Raw genomic sequence first — 19,101 nt, forward strand, 5'->3', positions numbered from 1 at the left:
GAAAAGCTGGGTATCATCAGCATATTGATGATACCTCACTCCGAAACCACGTATGATCTCACCCAGTGGCTTCATGTAGATGTTGAACAGGAGGGGAGAGAGGACCAACCCCTGAGGCACCCCACAATCAAGGGGCCTTGGGTTGACCTCTGTCCTCCTGCCTACACTGTCTGCGAACAGCCCGAGAGGTAGGAGGAGAACCACCGTAAGATGGTGCCTCCCACTCCCAACCCCTGGAGACGTCACAGCAAGATACCATGGTCGATGGTATCAAAAGCCGCTGAGAGATCTAATAGGATCAGGATAGAGGAATAACCCCTATCCCGAGCCCGCCAGAGATCATCCACCAGCGCGACCAATGCCGTCTCCATGCTGAGCCTGAGGCTGATGCAGCACATGGAAACATGGAGGGCATAAATCAATCAGAGGGACCGCTCCCTCCGAGCCCAACCAAGTTTCCGTAATGCATGCCAGGTCTGCGTCTTCCTCCTCGATCAAATCACGGATGAGGAGAGCTTTATTCACAACAGACCTGGCATTCAAATAAATCAGCCTGAGCTCAGGTATCTGCCCTCCCCCTTCCCTGGGAAAGCAGGTGAGAGCCAGAGGGTTGGAGCGCGCCACAGCTCAAAAATAGTGGGGGTGCAATCCCAGATTACGATATGGTCCTCTGTTCATCCATCTGCCGCCATTCCCAATCACCGTGGGGATTGCTATCCCCACCCCATCCCCCCAGGCCCCAAGACTCTCCCTGGCCCCCTTATCGCTGAGACCATCAGCCAACCTAGGCCTAAATAGGTCCGGCAACCCCCCCCCCTCATTCTGTTGGGCCTGATAGCCCTCCCCCCTCCCTAACCCATTAAATTTTTTTAAAAGAAAACCCAAAAGCCTCCTTTTTGCGCTATGCCACCTCTCGGGGTCCCAAGACCCGTCATTAAGGAAACGGCAGCACAGATTGGATGGCCACATCTGAGAGAGGCGGGAATCTCTCAGGGCGAGCAACTCACTTACAGTATAAGCCATCAAAAGATAAAAGCAAAAGGAACGAGTCAGCTGGAACAAAATGCATATTAATAATAAGTCCACAGAGCTGGACAGTGACTCCCAAAACATGGTCATACTTTCACAGTGACCAAGATCTTCCAGTCTCAGGGAGAAACCACTATCCAGATCTGGGTAGGTCGCAGAAGGAGAAAAAGTCCGATGGCTGGGCGATAGTAAAACAGTCTATTGGTGATGGCATTCGTAGCTCCGATGATAAGCAGATGTAAAGTCTCAGGCTCCAGATTCCAGGCCCAGCCAACAACAGCTGGGTCCCTCTGCTGCCCAATATCACCAAGCCGCATCGCCAACACCTCCAAAGCCACCAAGGATTTCAATGGGTGGCAACAGGGGCCAGGCCAGTCATCCATCTCCATTCCTTGAATGTAATCACGACCAAAAGGGGCTGTAGTAAGTCTCTGGATGTGGAAAATGAAGGAGGCTCACCTCAGTTCTCTAATATGGCCCCCAAGAAGATAACCACCATCTCGGGCGCCATCTGGCATGCTCCACCTTCAACTTCAAGTGGCCACAGATGTTTCCACCCTCCAAACAAGTCCAGGAGGGCTCCAAACGGCACTCAATCCATCGAACGGCGGCCTCCACCATCCAAGGAACCTCCACCGGAGGGGGAAGCTCGCCGATCAAACAGATGAGTAGACTCAGCATCCACAAGCCCAGGAGCCTCGCCAGCCAGACTGCTTCTCCAGGCTGCCACAGGCCGTCACAACCCTGCCGCAGGCCACCACAGGTCCACACTGCCTCTCTAGGCCACCGCAGGTCTGCCGCAGGCCACAGCAGGCCCATCGCAGACAATAGCAGGCCTGCCACAGGCCGCCGCAGGCCACCACAGGCCCGTAGCCTCGCCGTTCAAGCCACCTTGCTCGACCATCATAGGTCCGGGAGCCTTGCCGCCCCGCCGCCCAATAACCAAAGGCCAAAAAATATGGCCATATTCACTTAATTATTGCCTTGCTTAGCAACAGAAATTCTGATCTCGTGTGTTCATAAGTCAAGGACTACCTGCATATATTTTTATTTCTGCATTGTAAAGTATATCATCATTACTAAAACCATACATTTTAGCTTGCATACAGTAATACATCAGAAACTGGAATTGTCAACTAGCAAACCACATACCTGTAGTCCTATAAATGACCACACAGTTTTCATCGTTGTTTGCAAAGTTAGGTTCATGTGGTGCCCAGGCAACATACTGGACAGGAGTTTTATCCATCCAGCTTTAAGAAAAGTTAACATGTTATTGTTAATCAGTTTAAAAGAAAAAGGCTCCCATCAGAACTGTGTTTCTCAAACTTGGCAACTCTAAGATGTATGGACTTCAATTTCCAGAATTCCCCAGTCAGCAGTCCCTAACCAGAATTCTGAGAGTTGAAATGCACACATTTTAAAGTTGCCAAATTGGGAAACACTGCATTATAATGACATCATGCAGAGTGAATCATTTCCCCTACTGGAAACCATGGATGGAAACTAATCAAGGAGAGAAGCAACCTAGAACTAAGGAGAAATTTCTAGACAGTTTGAACAATTAATCAGTGGAACAACTTGGCTCCAGAAGCTGTGAATGCTCCAACACTGGAAGTTTTCAAGAAGACAACTATTTGTCTGAAATGGTATAGGGTTTCTGCCTCAGCAGAGAGTTAGACACTAGAAGGTCCTTTTCAAGTCTGTTATTCTGTTACTCCCCACATGGAGTAGTAAGGACAGCATGTCATGTGAACTAGTCCAATGTATTGGGCTTTCCTAGATGAAAATCCTAATTGTCTGTCGGAGGATAACAAAATAAACAAAACAAACCCTCATATAATAAAATGCAGTGTTTTCTGTTTGCTCACCTGACTACTTTATCAAGGCTCAGGTACAGTCCAATGAAATAAGAATTCACCTGTTCGTTTTGTAAGATCTAAAGAATCAAAACAAAAGACCGTCACATATATTTGTAGCCTGGGAATTATCTCTCAAGCAAGAATATATTAAGCTTTATGAAATTATTTTAGAAAACAGCATTGTTCCTTTAAGAAGAAAACATTTAAGAGTTGCTAACAATCCAGTAATTGGCTCCTAATTTTTTTTAATGACCCTGTAATCCTTTGATTTGAGGTAGAGTCAGGGCAACTGAATGGAGCTGAGCATTTATTGATTATTGGCTCCTAAATAAAAGTAGAAAAATATCAGGCAGGGAAATTGGTTAAACATCCCAACTCCAGCCTTTTCTTCTTACATTCCATAATTATAAAGAATCAAGTCTGAAATGGAATAGGGTCTCCTACCTGAACAGAAGGTTGGACTGGAAGACCTTCAAGGTATCTTCCAATTCTGTTCTTCTGTTAAGTCAATCTAACCTGACAACAGATAGATGATTTGCTGGGCACTAATGTAAATGTTAGGGACGCGGTGGCTGAGTGGGTTAGGACGCTGAGCTTGTTGATCTGAAGATCAGCGGTTTGGCAGGTCAAATCCCGAGTGCCGCGTAACAGAGTGAGCACCTGTTACTCGTCCCAGCTTCTGCCAACCTAGCAGTTCGAAAGCACGTAAAAATGCAAGTAGAAAAATAGGGACCACTGCGGTGGGAAGGTAACAGCGTTCCATGCGCCTTTGGCGTCTAGTTATGCCGGCCACATGACCACAGAGACATCCTCGGACAAGCGCTGGCTCTTCGGCTTTGAAACGGAGATGAGCACCGGCCCCTAGAGTCAGGAACGACTAGCACGCATGTGCGGGGGAACCTTTACCTTTACCTTTAATGTAAATGTTAATAAATAAATATTTGCCAGCTTTTAATTGCAATCATAAAACAGATCTTGTCAGGATCCAGTATTTGTTAACCTAGCTTTTTGTTCCTTGATTAAAAACTACAAATGTAACTATTTGTCTGAAATGGTATAGGGTTTTCTGCTTGAGCAGGGGGTTGGACTAGAAGACCTCCAAGGTACCTTCCATATCTGTTGTTCTGTTATTCTATTCGGATTAAGAGGAATGGCTTTCTTATGAATATATTCAATAGAATTGATGTTGGAGCCATAGGATAGAAGAAAGCTGATGTGCATGGAATACAGACTAGCATGTCTGAATTTTAGATCCAGTTGTGAAAATCAAAAGCTGTCCTTTCATACTTATTCCAGCACTAAGTATTTTGATATGAACAACTGTAGAATAGAAACAATCTATGTTATTTAAATTTTAATTCACTAATGGGAAAAGCTCAAATATACTCATTATACTCCACAGTGTAGATTTTGTGCTATAAATTTATAAAGAAGGCTATGGTTATTGTAAGCCATCAAGCATCATCATTTGGCAGCCACGGAAATGCCTTAAATAAACTAAAAATAAGCAAATAATACACATTCATTCTTTTCATATCAAAAATAATAAATGAGTGCCTTACATATTTCCAGATAAACTTCCTTTCAGTGTTGTCTTCAATGACAAGCAAATCTCCAAAGTTTCTTTTACAAAATTTACGAGCTTCTTCCATTGGAACTTTGTTGGTGTTGAAATAATACTGCTTGTCTTTATTGACGACCCAGCCATCACTAGTAAATTGATAATCTATGAGAGATATTAATTAGCTATTTATCCCACATTTATTACTTAGTCATTTAAGGCAGCAAAGATACACAATACACTTTCCTCTTCCTATTTTCTCACAACAATTTTAGAAGTTGACCTAAGAGAGAATGATTGACGCACAGTTACCCAGACAGCTTTCATGGGACAAGAACTTATCGTCTCCTGGTTTCTAGGCCAGCAGTACACCAAACTGACTCTCATATTCTGTGGTCCCAGCTAGGCAGCCAATCAGCAAATAGCCTTCAGTTTATGAAAAGATCTGACAATGCTACAAATTTGATCAATTTCAAGACTCTCATTGGGTGATTTTGGGATATTCTCCTTCAGTCCAACTTAATTTATAGGACTGCTGTGGTGATCACATTAGGATACAATATCCCCATGTACACTGGAGCACAAATCATAATATAATATAAATAGGCAAGGTGGAATTAAATCTTTTCTTCCTGTATTGCAGCTAATAACAAATTGAGATTCTCCAGCTTGTTGAGGAAATGATAACAGAACAATAGAATAACAGAGTTGGAAGGGACCTTGGAGGTCTTCTAGTCCAGCCTCTGATCAAGCAGGAGAACTTACACCATTTCAGACAAAGGACTATCCAATCTCTTTTTAAAAACCTATAGTGATGGAGCACCATAAATTCTGAAGGGAAACCTTTCCACTGATTAATTATTCTGTCAGGACATTTCTCCTTATTTCTAGGTTGGTTCTCTCCTTGTTTAGTTTCCATCCACTGCTTCTTGTGCTGCCTTTAGTTGCAATGGAAAATAGGTTGACCTCCTCTTCTTTCTGATAGTCCCTCAAACATCCTTTTTTCATTAGACTAGACATACCCAATTCCTGTAACCGTTCTTTATATATTTTAGCTTCCAATCCCCTATTCATTTTTGTTGCTCTTCTTTGCACTCTTTCTGGAGTGTCAACATCTTTTTTATATCATGGCAACCAAAACAGGATGCAATATTCCAAGTGTGATCTTATCAAGGCATTTATAAAGGAGTACTATCACTTCATGTCATCTGGATTCTATCCTTCTGTTAATGCAGCCTAGGATTGTATTGGCCTTTTTTGCAGCTACAGAACACTGCTGGCCTGTATTTAAGTGGCTGTCAACAAAGACTTCTAGATCCCTCTCACAGGTACTACTATTGGGCTAGATACCACATATTCAATACCTGTACATTTGGTTTTTCTTTCATAAATGTAAAACCTTATTTTTCTCACCACTGAATTTCATTTTGTTAGATAGGGCCTATTGTCCAAGAGTGTCAAGACCCTTCTGGATGTTGAGCCTATCGTCTGGTATGTTGGCTATTCCAGACAATAGTTTGGTGTTATCTGAAAATTTGGTGAGTTCCTCTTCTACCCCCTTGTCTAAATCATTTATGAAGATATTTTTTTTAATCCCATTTATATCCCGCCCTTCTCCAAAGACTCAGGGTGGCTTACAATCTAAAGCACAATGTGCTTAGCAATAGCCTTCATTCTATGTATATACCTGCTTATTAGGGCTTTCACACCCCGCCCACAAGTGGCATTTTTACAAAGTCAGCTTATTGCCCCCAACAATCTGGGTCCTCATTTTACCTACCTCAGAAGGATGGAAGGCTGAGTCAACCTTGAGCCTGGTGGGATGCGAACCTGCACTAATTGCAGGCAACTGGTGTTACTTAAGGAGGCATTAGCCCACTGCTCCACCAAGGCTCTTGGTACTGCATCTAAGACACTGCATACTTCTCTCCACATAGATGCAGGTCCATTAAGGATTGTACATTGAATATCCATGTTTTTCTATTTTGTCAAGTAATAGGTTGTAGTCCATTTGATTGAATGTCTTACTGAAGTCCAAGTAAATTATGACCACAGCCTTACACTACTTCACTAATTTAGTCACTTTGTCAAAGAATACAATAAGATTTGTCTAGTGCAAGGATGTCAAACTGCCAGCCCATGGGCCGGACGCATCACCAGGAAACCGCGCCCACCCCATTGCTGGCAATGGGGAAAAAGCCCCGATACATCGCACAATGTCATATGACTTCGTGAGTTTGACCTGTCTGGTCTAGTGTGATCTGTTTTTGACAAAGTCATATTGGCTTCTGGTTATAATTTTGCTTGCCTCTAGGTATTTGCAGATTCATTGCTTGTTTATCTTTTACAGGATCTTCCCAGGTATTGATGTCATACTGATAGATTTGTAGTTTCCTGAATCCATTTTTTTTCCTTTTTTTTGGAAAATGATAACTACATCATCTCTTTTCCAATCCTCTGGTAACTCCCCTGTCAAAGCAAGAACATCCATTTGACATCCCCACTCATTCAGACTCTTTGAAAAATATAGCGCAAGATTTGATTCCAAGATCATGTTTGCTAGTTCCTTCAGAATCCTGGGATGTAATCCATGTGGACCTGGTGAATTGAAATCATCTAGAATGGGTAAGTGTTCTTTTATCATTTTCTTGCCTCTTTTGACTTGCATTGCTAATCTTTTTTATGGTGCTGTTTTTGATAGGCTAAGCTATTTTTCATTTTGTGTGAAGACAGATGCAAAGAATTAAACAGCTCCATTTTCTCACTGCTACCCATCACTTCCTTGCTATCTTCTCCCTTTAGTGGACTTCCTTGACTTTTTTCTTGTTTTTTATATGTTGAAAGAACTTTTATAAAAAAAATGACATTTGTTGCAAGTTGTTGATTCTGACTTCATCTTTGCAGATTCGTGCTATATGCTTGTATTCTGCCTTAGTTATGCTTCCTTCTTTCCATTTTTTATACTTGTTCTTTTTGTCTTTCAGCTTACCAGGTGTAACCATGCTGGTTTGTTCTTGGATGTATTTTTTAATGGTATTGTGATGGGCTGGGCCTTCACAATCTCATTTTTCAGAGTCTCCCAAGCTTCTTCAGTTGTTTTCTCCTTTAAGTTTTCATCCATGGAATTTTTCCCAAGTTTGTTGAAATCAGCTCTCTTAAAGTTTATGATACTGGTTTAAAGGTTTTGCCTATCCAATCCTTCATTGTAGGCAATGTAAACCATGGTCTAAGAATCCAAACTTTTCTTGATGACACCAACTTTTAAGCCAGTGATTTATTTTCAAAATCCTCTATTCTCTCATTGGATGTTGACCGTCCTTTGGAAGTACTGATGAAAACAGCACATGAGCTGCTTATAGATATAACAATCTGTGGACTTCATTATTTTACTAAGGCTCTCAGTCACATTTTTGATTTTCACTCCTGACAGGCAAGATACCTCCCTAAATTGATTGTCCATTCTACAGTTTGCCGATTCTGTTCCTCTGAGAAGTGAATCTCCTGTCATAAATAAACACCTTTTTTTCCCTTGAGAAAGTCTAAGCTACTTTTCTTGCTGTCACTGGAACATTTGATGATGTCCATTTTCCAGGTGTCTGCATGCTTTCTTCCAGGGGGAGGATATGAATCTGGTTTCTTAGCTCCAGCAAGGTTGTACTGGGCTGGCTTTACTAGACAGCAAAGACATTGTTCTTCATTGTAGTTTTCCTCTATGAGTGACATATTACCATCGGTCTATCTCTAAAGATTATGTTCATTTCTTCTGGAAATGTTTGTTCCTTACTATGTTCAGTTTGGATGAACTCTTTTTTTTAACTTTGTTTGGAGTTTCTCATTTTGTAGAGTTAGTGCCTAGACTTGCCTTCACTTTTTCTTCAAGCAGTTTATTTAGTTTACATTTGGTAAATGTGTTATTTGGGTCATCTGTGGGCATGAATACATGCATGGAACATATTACGCAAATCACTATAGTGTCAGTCTCTTTTTCCATGGCTATGTTTTATCAATAGTTCGTTTAAAGTTAAAAATTTCAAAACTGTTCAAAATTTTCAAAAAATATAAAATATTTTTTCAAAAATTTTAAAAGTTCATTTAAAACTATTTTTTCACTATTTTCAGGCATCATTTCCCTCAGCAAACTGCAACAAGTCAATGTGTCAATGTCCAAACTATGACATCATTATGCTGCCTTTACTTACTTGTGTCCTACATTTAACACAAGCATATAAGTAATAGCATTTGTTTGATAATGCCACATGCCCACTTTGTCCTCAAGAAGACAATTTTAGCTTTAGCATAGAAATATTTCATCACAACAAACCATAGAAACGTACTTGGAATGGGTGGACTTGTTGGTTCTGACTTTAGTTGCACACCTGAAAAAGAAAAGTTAGAGTAAAATCTTATTAACATATATGGTTCCTCAATTAAAATGACAAAATTGAATAACATCATACTTTTATAGTAATAAATATTTGGGGAGGGGTGCCTTGAAGTCATTGTTGACTCCTGGCAACTGCTTGAACCTGTCCCTGCACTTTTCTTGGCAAGGTTTTTTTGGTTGCCATTGCTTCCCTCCTAAGGCTGAGAGATAGTGGTTTGTCCAAGGTTATTCAGCTGGCATTAATTAGTGTAATTATCATAATTTAAATAAATGTTTCAAAAATCTTCTCTATGTGGTTTAAAATTGTAATTTTAAAAGGCATAAAGATATAATAGCCTCAGTGAGTCAAGCAAAGAATTTAGCTAAAACAGCATCCTGTCATCTCCACTGGTCAACCAAGTGACAATCAAAACTTCACAAATGGTTATTTTCTTCTCTTTCTTCTCTTCTGGGAACATTTAATGAAAATTATGCATAGCCCACATGACTAGTAGCCACTAACTTTTTAAAAAAATACTAAATATTTACAGAGTTTCATCACTCTCATTCATATCTAGATTCTAACAAAATATCAACGGAATTTTCAAGGATGAATTCTTTACCATTTTTCTTTTCACTGAAAGAAAAAGAAATTCCAAATATCTTACTTGGAACAGGTATTGTAACCGTTATATTATTTAAATCTAACATAATTTCAGTAAATATTTGGCTTATCACTATCAAATTTTATACCATGCTGACAAAGGAAAAAATGAAAATGTAGATTGGCTCAATTTAATTATACTATGATAACAAATGTTACTTGCTCCAAAATCACAGCATTTACACCGTGAATTGATTAATAAAATACATTGAGACAGATTTGAAGGTGGCATAATCCTCTCATTGATATTAAAGACTAAAATGTCTATATGGTGGAAAAATAATAAAAATCAACATTTTTCCACTATATAAACATTTTAGTCCTTAATATCAATGAGAGGATTATGCCACCTTCAAATCCGTCACAATTTTTAACTTCCGTGAAGGAAAGTGCAAGAGACTAAAGACATTTTTTTAAATATGATAAATCTACTACTATCTCTCATGCCTTCCCAGCTTGCCTTGTTAAGCTTACACTGCTAGGTCACCAAGAAATGAAATATTCTAGTTAATTTTATTGATAGAAATTTTAAACAACGATAATTCATGTTTATTATTCCCAAAGTCCAGCCAAATTAGAGATTATTTTTTTTAAAGTAAACCCATTATTGTTGGTTAGTCATGCTATTAACCTGATATCAGTCTGAAGATGTTATGATTTCCTATGACAAAGAAAGTTGTACCTTTTGTAATCTGGCAGATCCAGAAAAACATTTCCTCACAATGTACATCATTCCAATACATATTTTGTGGATTTATCTCTCCACAGTGTTCTGCTCCATTATAATTATTGGGTTCTCCATATGCCCAGTTGACATAACCTAGCTAATATAGAAATATGTAATATTCATTTGTTGAAAAAATACATTTTATGATGCAAAATTAAAAAAAAAACTAACTATACATAAAAAGTTCCCCACTATTGAGTCTGAAAACTGGTCCACCTTAGCAAACATTGCTTACACTGACTGGCAGTGACTCTCTAGAATTTAGACTGGAATTTTTTAATCTGTATTGGTGGTTACAGGTTTAATATTGGGTTTTTTACATGCTAAGCAGCATCCTACCATTGAGACAATCAACTGCAACAGTCAAGGAAATGTCCTAATTCCTCATGGATACTTTTTGATAATTCATTTTGCTTGAGTTTTAAGATGTTAATCATATCATTTCTCCATCCAGGCAAGCTTGCTATCTTGCTTCCTTGCCTGCTTGCTTATTTGTTTGTTTGTCTGTTTGTTAGACTCTATTGATTTTTATCCCATCTTTATTATCAGATTGGCAAACTTAAATAATGTTCCCTCCTCCTCCTACTTTCCCCCAGTAATAACACTGTAAAGTGAGTTGGGCTGAGAGAAAGTGACTGGCCCAAGCTGGCTTTCCTACTTAAGGCAGAACTAGAACTTAAGTCCCCTGGTTTCTAAGCCAAACTGTTGTTTTAGTTGGAGGCCAGGTTTCATTATCACCATTTATCAATATTATTTGTTTGCTTGTCTGTAATCTAACTTTATTCTTTTAGAAATAACTTATCCAACACACCTTCCTCCTCTCATTTTTCCAACAATACCAACAACCCTGTGAGGTGTGTGGGGCTCTGAGAGAGTGAATGACCCGAAGTCACCCAGGTGACTTTTATTATGATCCTCTACCTTTGGTCACTGAAACGATGGTGTAGTCACATTGCCGGAGGGGACATAGCAGAGTATTTTGGGGTTTGTTTTTTATTGTGTAGGGTGCCTTGGGGGTTAAAGATAAAGGAGATTACTTTATATGCCATAGAGTATCAAAATAAATACACAAGCAAGCTAGCCTTGGGGAGGTGTAATTATTTTCTCTTTATTTTATTTAAAAGTAACTTAATTTGCTCTTTTGCCAAAAAAATTTGGCACTGAGATTTCTGGAGGAAGATAGTTATATTCTGGATATCAGCGAACCATTCAGTTCTGATCTAAGTCATGAAGTCTGGTAATGAATCTTTTACCTCAGTTAGCAATCAAATCTTCTTCAGGTTGTCCCTTTTTTTTTGCTCCCCCTGATGGTAGATGACCTCACTCTGTGCTTCATGTAGATGTTAGATAGGAGAGAGAAAGTAACAGGCTCTGCAGAGCCACACAAGAGCAGCCATGGACTGGACCTCTCACTTCCTATCAACACTGACTGGGACTGATCTTGGAACAAGGAGCCAAACCAGCACAAAACTCCATTGCCCAGCCCCAAATCCAGCAGCCAGCCAGAAAGGATATTACAATCAAGGCCTCTGAGAGGTCAAGAAGAGCAAGGATGGATGCATTCCCCCCACCCCACTTTCACCAGAGATCCATGAAATATTCAATATTGTAGAATGCAATATTTCAGTTCAATATTCCAGATCCCTTATTTTTTCAACTCAATTCCCCAGTCTACTTTGCCAAAGCGTATTTTTAAAAAAAACAAAACAGGAAGAATATTGCCTGAGAAAAAAGTTGAAATCACTCACTGGTGAATCATCACTCCATTTAAACCCCTCCTGTTGGTTTAAATAATTTAAACCAATCCAGTAATTGGCGGTTCCATAATTCCTACAATATAACACAAACACAAATAAAATCAATGTTTTTAAAAGGTAAGATAGACTATGGTTAATTTCCATTAAAATCTGAAAAAGTTTGAAAATTTCTATAAATGTTTCTGATAGGTAGACTCGCTATGTAAGGAAAATGCAAATTAATTTTCAAATTTTCTTTTTGGCCTTTCGGGAGATAGGGCGGGATACAAATCCCATCAATAAATAAATAAATAAATAAATATTAAAAAAGGAGTGGAATTTGGATCATGGCCTTTGCCCACCATCTATCAGCAAAAGAGGAGAATAATGGGAGTGTCAGAATGAAGAATGATGAGAAGGTAAATGGACAGCCAGCAGAAAAGAAAAATAGATGGATATCAAACAAAAAGAAAAGTTAGGAATTCTTTCTACTTTAGGCTTAGTCCATTCCCCAAACTGGTAAGCAATTCAGTCCCAGATTAAGAAATTTCCTTGGGAATCTGACCTTCAGCAGGAAAAAAAATGATCATCTCAAAGAGAATGTGTTACAAGTTATAAAGTCAGAGTCTGGTCCTAATGTTTAATTCCGTGTTTCTCATTTGGCATCTTTAAATGTTTGGACTTCAACTCCCAGTATTCTTCAGCCAGCTAAACCACATATCTTAAAGTTGCTGTGTTTGAAAAACCCTAGTTCAATTGTTCTGTCACTTTATTTCAACTCTTAGAATCTCCAGCCCAGATATGTGGGTTGATATGTGTGAATTCCAGCTTATATCTTCTTTATTGTCTACAAAACGTAAAGGCATTTTGATTATGCTCCTCGAATGAAATAGCTAAGATTGCAGGGATGCATCCATTGACTTACTGCAAGTAATTCTGCAGCTTGTTGGATTCTTTGGTACTAGAAATGGTAGCCAGGTCTCCTCCAATTGCTAAACAGAAACTCCGAGCCTCTGTCCATGATCTCTTGCCATGGTTTAAGAAAACCTAATGACAATACATTACTTTGCAGTTAGGCAGGAGAAAAAAAAAACATGCACATGATAAAGTTGAAAAGTGTGTCATTAGCAAAGCATGGTAATGATACTGACATACTCACCAAAGTCAAACAGGAAAAGAGATATGGGATGTAACAGTCAACATTAAAATTAGTTTCCCTACTTCAGTTATGTGCAACTGTTGATTATAATTTTTAAGCTATTTTATACACTAATTCACATACGGTAACTCTTTTTTCACCAAGTCTGATTCTCTCCAATTGGTTGGAATTCAAGTCCTGAAATTCCCAGAGCAAACCCAATTAGCAATAATTGGGAAAAGATGATTACATCGTCCATTACTGTCTATTCTGAATGGATGTTGTTTTCTGAAATTTTTGTTTATCTGCCCCTCACATTCTTCGTAATAAATATTTGAGGAATTAAAGCTCAGGATCTTGGTGTTCACACCTGATACCCTTCTATCAAGTTATTGGGCCCTGCATCTTTGTCAAAAGTAAACAATGCACACAAAAATAAAGCTAAACAAATAAAACGGCTCTCAAGCTATAGAATGCATATACTTTCATCTCCATTTTTTCTACTTCAGGAAAGAATGGAACACCTCCCCACCACCAGTTAGGTCTGAATTAAATTGCTTTTTAAATATCTTCTAAACTGCTTACAGCTAATTATGGGGGACTCCACTGAGTTTACCATGGATGGAAATGCAAGGTAACATTTATTTTATCAAATTTAGATTCCACCCATTTTACTCACAAATGGCAACAGTAATGCAATATAATTTTGAAAACTCAGTTTGTAGTAAAATAATGAATTCACATTGAACATAAACACTTGGTGATAATGTGGACATGTAGCCTTTTTGCAAACAATATGAAAGTAGTTCACAAATGCCTTTTTCCAAAATATCCTGCTCTGATAATCTCCTATCCATGTACAAAATAATTCCAAGCCTGCTTAGTTTTATCTAAATCAACCAATGTTTTCATATCTTATGGGACAGTTTCAAAAGAAAGACCTGGAATTGTATTGAATTGGTAGGATTTTTTTCCAGAGATGTGGGAATGAGCAAAATGCTGCCATCAGATACCAATATGCATTTAGGTATGTCATTTGTCCTAGAGGAGTACCTTATAGCTACAAAAATGAAAGGAAAGATGCATTTATTAAGATCTGCATACATCTGGTGTCTCAGCAAATGGCAGTACTTAACTGTGGTCCTCAGGAGCATCAGTGGAGGGGATCAAAATTGTCAAGATGACAGGCACAACTATGCAGTCAAAACCCTGCCCTTTTTTATGGTTTCAACATACGTGAAAAGGGGTGGGGCTTTCACACACACACACACACACACACACACACACACACACACACACAAACACATCATTGCTGGTTCAAAAGTTATGTTATTGAAACTCTGTGTTTAGACTTTAGTAGGTGTCTTTGGTAAGAGACCAGCATGAAGAAAGACAAATAAGGTATATCATGGTTGTTATTGTGACAGGAAAGTTTTTTTAAAAAAAATCCTTTTAGAACAGGGATGTCAAACTGCCAGACCGCAGCCCAGATGTGTCATGCCGAAACTACGCCCACCCCATTGCAAGCAATGGGAAAAAAGTCGTGATATGTCATGTTGCGAGTTTGACACCCTGTTCTAGAAGGCAATGGCAAAGTACTACCATATAGTTACTAAAAAGATTACATGCAACATCCATGAAGTATCAGGAACTGAGTTTAGCTTTTCTTATGTCATACATTCTACAATGAAGTGGCATACTTTGAAGCACATATTCCTTTCTTCACTTGCAACCCAGCCTTCAGGACACTGAGGGGCAGGTGTTGTAGTTGGTATCGGTGGAGGGGTCACGCCATCAGCAAAGCGCTTACAAAGAAACTTTGCCCTGGTCTCACATTTCAGAAGATCCCATAATCCAGCTGTAATTCCAGTTGTCATTGCAACACAGCCTAGCTTCCGACCTTCACGATAGATCAAACAATAAACATGTCTGTATCATTTAAAGTGAGATATCTTATTCAAGTTAGATACTTAGTTGCCTCTTGATTTACTTTACTATCTTCCCAAACCATTTCCCCAAAGTATGCTATCATTTTTTAAAATTTGAGATTACATTGTTTATAAAGAATGAATAAATAAGGAACATTATTTCTAAAGAAAACATAACTTCATGCCAAATTGGCATTGTGCCAGACTTAGATTTATTATCCTTATTTTCAACAAAACAGAAAATTTGAAATCTGAGTAAGAATCTTTCAAAATGTTGCTCATTAATTCATTTTTGGATTTAATTAGATCAACATCCAGTTCTAAGAAAGGAAGTAATTAACAATAAGAAGACCAATTAAATAAATTTACCTTTATTATTTATTTATTTATAATCTATTTGCATTCTATCAATTCCAAGGAAGCACATTTTCAGAAAAAATGTTTGTGTGACTGAGAAAAACAAATGAAAGTATCCTCAGATGTCCTTAAGATCAAGATACGAGGTGGGAATTTTATTAAATCCAATAGGTTTGAGTAGAGCCATCTCCAAATGTTAACTATACGTACCTGGCATTTCTGAATTCCAGTGAGTGAACTGGACTGGTTGTCCATTGGTCCACCTGAATGTTCCTTTTTCTTCTAGGTCAGAAAGACCAATCCAGATGTAAGGTTCAGTTTTGAAACCAACCAAACTGGTCAGAAAAGCTTGTTCATATCTGTAAAAAGGAGATAATTGGCAATATTTTTGCCAATTTTTAACAAATATTTTGTCAGTATTTATCTCAATGTGCTATTCCTGCTAAAATCAATGTGCAAAATGATTTTTAAATTCTTTAAATCAAGTGCTTATTTAAGAAAATCAACCCTGACTGTTCTTTGGAAGGACAGATACTGAAGCTGAAGCTCAAATACTTTGACCACCAAATGTGAGGTGAGGACTCATTAGAAAAGACTCTGATGCAGGGAAAGATTGAAGGCAAAAGAAGGGGACAGCAGAGGATGAGATGGTTAAATAGCGTCATCAACACAGTGAAAATGAATTTTGGAAGACTCCTGGAGATAGACAGTGGAGGGCAAAGGGGCCTGGTGTACTATGGTCCCTTGGGATCGTTAAGAGTTGGGCACGACTTAGCAACTGCACAACAAAATTGCATATTTATTCAAATTTCAGGAATGTTTTAGATGGTTTACTAGAAAGAGAGCATGTTCATTGTTATAGACCAATTCTCTGATGGTCAGCAGAGAATTGCCTTACAGTGATGAGTAGAACAAATTTCTCTTGGATATTGCAATAGTTGTGTTTGAAATGGAGAGGAGTCAGAAAGTTCCCAGGAGTAGACAACTTCCTGCCATCCATTTAAGCAATAATCCAAACTAGTACAGCCAAGAGGCAATTAGCATGGCTCCAATATTTGGAGAGTATCTTATCAACCAGAATTTAATACTGCCTTCTAAATGGAATATATCACATCCATAAAGCAGGAATTGTCTATTTTTTTTCTCCTACCCTTTGAAATTTCTTTATTCTAGAAAAATTGTTCCTGTTAGTTCAGGGGTGTCAAACTTCTGGCCCGTGGGCCAGATGTGTCACATGGAAGCCACGCCCACCCCATTGCCAGCAATGGAGAAAAAGCTCCGATACGTCGCACGACATCACGTGACGTTGTGAGTTTGACATGTCTGTGTTAGTTGGAAGAATTTTAGATATTGTCTGTCTTTAAACTTAGTTAAATGTTGCACCAAAGCTAGTCTCAATAAAGTTAAGTATTTTTCAACTTGAGTATCTGTTATTTAAATCAGCTTCCTAACTTGAGGACCACCAGATGTTTGGACTTTACTCATTATTTCCCACTATGTAAACTAGTATTTGGTCATGAAGACTGGGCATATTGAAAGTTGAAGCAGAATACAACTGCATGGTATCAGACTTTTCTGCAGCAAGATTTTTTTTCCAGAAGACACTGGAAAAATATGTAATTAACACTCTTTAAGCCAAACAATTTTTAATTAATGTTTATTACCTATTTTCAATATAGGCTAAAGTAGCCCCATTTTCTGTACACCTTTGACCTGCTTGAGCAAATGATGCAAATGTACTTCCAATCATGTAGCAGTATAAATAGTATCTTTTCCAGCCCTGGAAACAGAAGAAGACAGAGAATGAAACCCAAGTAGCCTTTTTTGCTATAGCTAAGCAGTTGTATACAACATTGTATAAAAAATCATTTTAACCATTTCTTAAACTTGAAGGATGGCAAGCAAAGATTTTAATAACACAGTAGTATTTTTTTATTGAAAAGTTTTACAGTACATTTTATCTTTAACAATCCCCCCTCCCTTATAGATACTACAAAAAACTTAAATGCAACAGAAAACCAGCAACTCTACATTTATCTAATCTCTCTCTCTCTCTCTCTCTCTCTCTCACACACACACACACACACACACACAAACATACACAGAGACAAACACACACATACACACACGTACATCTTCAAAGTACAAATCTGACACTCTTTCTCTGACTAACAGACTAACAGACTAAGTCATTTGTCACAAGGAAGGATGATTAATATCTGAGCATTGTTATAACTGACTCATCGGATCTCATGCTCTTTGCTCTGACCTTTTTCCTAGTTTCATGGTATGCATTCCATATATTTTTTTAAAGTGTGGAGGGTCACAGTGAAAATATATTGAGAACTTATGCTTTTGAAGTAAAAGTAATAATCAGTTTAGAGGGAGAGGGAGAAAACTCAGACAGATACAAAAATAATTCTGCTAAGTATGACATGAGCTTAATGGATGAAAAGACACTTTCTAAGTGTCTTTTGTTATCAATATTGTTAGGAATATGTTTTTAATAGAGATATTAAAATCATAAAACATTACCATGTAAGAGATAATATTTGTTCTGCTTCTGCTCTTTTTTACCTATTTAAATACAAATCTCTTGTTGAAATATTTTTGAGGACATTCATGTGTGGAAATAGTTTTTAATATTATATAAAATATGGTTGCTCCCCCATTTTAAATTAATTTCCTTTACAATTATGCATCTTTGCATGTTTATTAATTTGGTTTTAAGATTATTTGTTTTATAACAATAATATAAGACATATTTTAATATTTTACTATATCGCATCCAAAATATAGAAGACAATTTAAAAATTCCTTCAAGCAATCTGTCACACATAAAGATGAATCAATAATCAGATAAAATGTTTAGTTTTGTTCCATTTTCATACTTACTGAACAAATTGCAGAGAACAAGGAAGAGTAACTACTTAGCACTTTGATCTCACCAATTTTCTACTTACTTTCGAGCACCCTTCATCAATTATATCCTTTTCTGGTGCTATTTTTAAAGGTTTTCTTTTGCAAATGTATCCATATTCCATGTCACACGGTTCATCTGCCCAATACCCATCCTGTGTTGGGCAGAAGGAGAACAAATTTAGAATTCCACTATAAATATCCTCTATCAATGAGGCGATATGCGGACTTTCTCTTCAGGACTGATGGCTTGACATCTCTCTTTGTGGCTCACCAAACTGAGTTGTTTTCCTGATAGCCCCTGGTCTTTTTTATCCATAAAATCCCAGAATCAAGCTAATCTCCACATATCAAATAGATGCATCAGATACAATAGAAAATATTGAAGGGTGTGCTTCTTAGATACTGGGTTATTAGAATTGTTATGTATCCAGAGCAGGCAACTGCATGGCAACAGCCACTAGGGGGCGTTGGCCTGGACGGTTTTGGCGGGAACCTCAGTTTTGGCGGGAAACCTAGGGCCAACCCCATTGGCTGATCGCATACCTGGCTGGGTATTTAAGGAGGCCAGGTAACCCTTGTTCCTCAGTACGCTACCCCCCCGGCTGAACACATACTCCGGCTGGCATCTCTTCCTTCTGTCGGACCCACTACATTACAGTGGTGACGAGAATGGGATCCTGCCGACAGAAGAGCTGAAGTCACTGGGGGAGAGCACCACACGCTGAAGGGGAAAGAGGAATCTTTTCCTTTTCCCCAACGTGACTGCCAGCCACCGCAACCGGCCACCGCAAGACACCGGTCAGGCCGCCTTGCA

General features: G+C 38.5%; 1 protein-coding gene across 1 annotated transcript in view; it reads right to left on the reverse strand.

The window, feature by feature from the left end:
• Nucleotides 1-19,101, reverse strand: part of MRC1 (mannose receptor C-type 1) — a gene marked incomplete at its 5' end in the record, with an annotated part of 75,022 nt that overhangs the window by 26,364 nt on the left and 29,557 nt on the right. The window contains 11 exon segments of the mRNA XM_081345096.1: nt 2,182-2,282; nt 2,901-2,968; nt 4,454-4,617; nt 8,787-8,828; nt 10,162-10,303; nt 11,955-12,036; nt 12,868-12,989; nt 14,781-14,980; nt 15,576-15,724; nt 17,030-17,145; nt 18,329-18,439. Coding sequence (XP_081201222.1) covers nt 2,182-2,282; nt 2,901-2,968; nt 4,454-4,617; nt 8,787-8,828; nt 10,162-10,303; nt 11,955-12,036; nt 12,868-12,989; nt 14,781-14,980; nt 15,576-15,724; nt 17,030-17,145; nt 18,329-18,439 — 1,297 coding nt within the window.

The sequence above is a fragment of the Vipera berus genome, assembly GCF_964194415.1.
Source record: "Vipera berus genome assembly, chromosome: Z".
Taxonomy (NCBI): Eukaryota; Metazoa; Chordata; class Lepidosauria; order Squamata; family Viperidae; genus Vipera; species Vipera berus.